At 37.5% G+C, this 2,201-nt stretch overlaps 1 protein-coding gene across 1 annotated transcript in view; it reads right to left on the bottom strand.

Moving 5' to 3' along the window:
• Positions 1–2,201, bottom strand: part of LOC107102495 — a gene marked incomplete at its 5' end in the record, with an annotated part of 45,587 nt that overhangs the window by 41,120 nt on the left and 2,266 nt on the right. The window contains 2 exons of the mRNA XM_015401824.1: positions 1,095–1,123; positions 1,200–1,322. Coding sequence (XP_015257310.1) covers positions 1,095–1,123; positions 1,200–1,322 — 152 coding nt within the window. The remainder of the gene's footprint in view (positions 1–1,094; positions 1,124–1,199; positions 1,323–2,201) is intronic.

Here is a 2,201-nt window from a genome sequence, read left to right as displayed (position 1 = left end):
GTGAACCTGTGAGATAAAATCAAACTTTCACTTTTATAATAGTTATAGAAACAATCCTCTTTGCTGATGAAGATTCTCAGTCATCCAGCTCATACTCATTCCGTAAAAATTTAAAAAAAATATCCACTGGACTTGGTTTCCAAGTCATTTGAATTGAGATAGCTTCCTGGAGAGGTGGCGAAACGTCTTCAAATCTTGGACCTTCCCGCTCCAGCCGGTGAACAATACCTCCTTAACATCTGACTCTTAACAATCATAGACAGGTTTCGGGTATTACAGGAGACAACCCCCCCCCTTAACGGCAATCCCCCCCCCTTTAACGACCAACCCTCAGAATCATAGACAGGTTTCAGATATTACAGGCTAACAATGGAACCAAAGGACCCATTCATCGGTTATCATTGCATGTTTACAAGCGATACAAGGCTTTGTCTATATAAGACTCAAACTCACTGCGGCTCCAGACTTTTGAATTGAGAAAGCTTCCTGGAGAGGTGGAGAAACGTCTTCAAATCTTGGAAACCAAGTCCAGTGGGTATTTTTTGAATTTTTACAGAAAAACAATCCTCTTGAATTGCTTGTCTATTTATGACTTTACAGAAAATGGACCCAACTTGGTGAAACTGTTTCACTAAAGGTATAGTGAAGGATTTTGGTGAATTTTTGAAAAGACGCTCCACTCCTCTCCACTTTGACAAAAAAACGCACATGCACAACTCTGTACCCACTCGCGAGAGGGAACCCCTGTTAAACAGGAGCAAGAGCGTGCATGAGCCCATTTCTCCTGGTGCACACTCTGTTTAAAAATTGCTGTTTGCATCGCTCATACAAGCTTACTTTCCAAATGAAGATTAGCAATTTTCCCACTATGTCACCTGAAAATGAGGACGAGCATGTAGGATGGCCTTAAGTAAACATATCACCAGAATGATTAACAATTAGGAAGACCAGTTATTTTGATGATCCACCTGGAAAAAAAAACATCCTCCACTAAACCTTTACTGTTACAAGCTGAAGTTTTAAAGCTTGAGGAAACTGGTTTGTTATTTAAATGATTTACTAAGATATTTTTTGATGTTTTGTGTTTTGCTTACATCAATGTCTTTCTGAGGCTTTTTTCTTCCTGTGAAGGAAAGAAAAATAAAATGATTAACATTAAAAATCTGTAGCTTTGCTCCATTCTGGTCCAGTTTGCTCACCTCTGGTTCTGATGATATCAGCAGTGATTCCAACCATCAGGATCAGTGCTGTGATCTTCAGAGTTAACATGATGAAGCTCAGAGGAGACCAGTCTGGGAAACCTGTGGATGACCTGAAGTGTTCTGAGGAGAAGAAATTTAGCTGTTATTTGAAAGTCTCATAATCTCCCGGATCACTGCTGCCTGGGACATAAGAAGCTGCAGCAGGACTCACGGTGCCCTCCCTGGTAGGGGTGGCAAATATCTTTTTTTAATCAGATATTATTCGGACTGTCATATATCGTTAAAGAACACACACCCTACTAGCTGTGTGTTAGAACAATAAATGAAAGAGTGATTCGAGCACTAATCATGGTGAAACAGATAATTCTGCACATACATGGAATAAATTTACCATAACTTCTGTTCAAAATATAAGAGTTTAACAAAAATCATTCAGCTCCAAGTCATACATATTTCAGTTAAAAACTCTTGACTAAAACTAGTGAACTCCACTAAACTAGACTAGTATGTACAGAGAGGAAGGGGAAACATGATTAAAAACCATATTACAGTTTAAGATGAATTTTGTGTTTGAAACCAAAGTTAATCTAATAATTTGGGATATGATCGAATTAGCTTTTCACTAATTTAGAGCAATTGGAATGTTTTCAGACCAATTCACAAGTAAATATATGAGGTGAATAAAACTTTTTTTTTGCCAAATGATGTTTTATTAAATGATTTGCTTTATCAGGAACCAATAACCTTTAGTTAAATTATTCTTTATCCTCTTTGAAATAGCTAGCAGCGAATAAACATCAGGGTTCCCTAAATGACTCTTGGTCATACTTGGTCATTGAATATGTAATGAGCATATGAGAAAACACATGAACACCAATGTTATATCAGTGTTTAAAAATTAGTGAAATAAAGCTTGTCCACGCTCGAACAGCAGCTCAAAACATAATACTGTAACATAGCGTAGCATGCAGTCCATCATGTTAGCTTTGTCTTTACTCA

Source organism: Cyprinodon variegatus, unplaced genomic scaffold (genome assembly GCF_000732505.1).
Source record: "Cyprinodon variegatus isolate N-32 unplaced genomic scaffold, C_variegatus-1.0 Scaffold1263, whole genome shotgun sequence".
NCBI classification, from domain to species: domain Eukaryota; kingdom Metazoa; phylum Chordata; class Actinopteri; order Cyprinodontiformes; family Cyprinodontidae; genus Cyprinodon; species Cyprinodon variegatus.
Note: the sequence above shows the minus strand (reverse complement) of the source record. Positions and strands in the feature narration are given on the sequence as shown.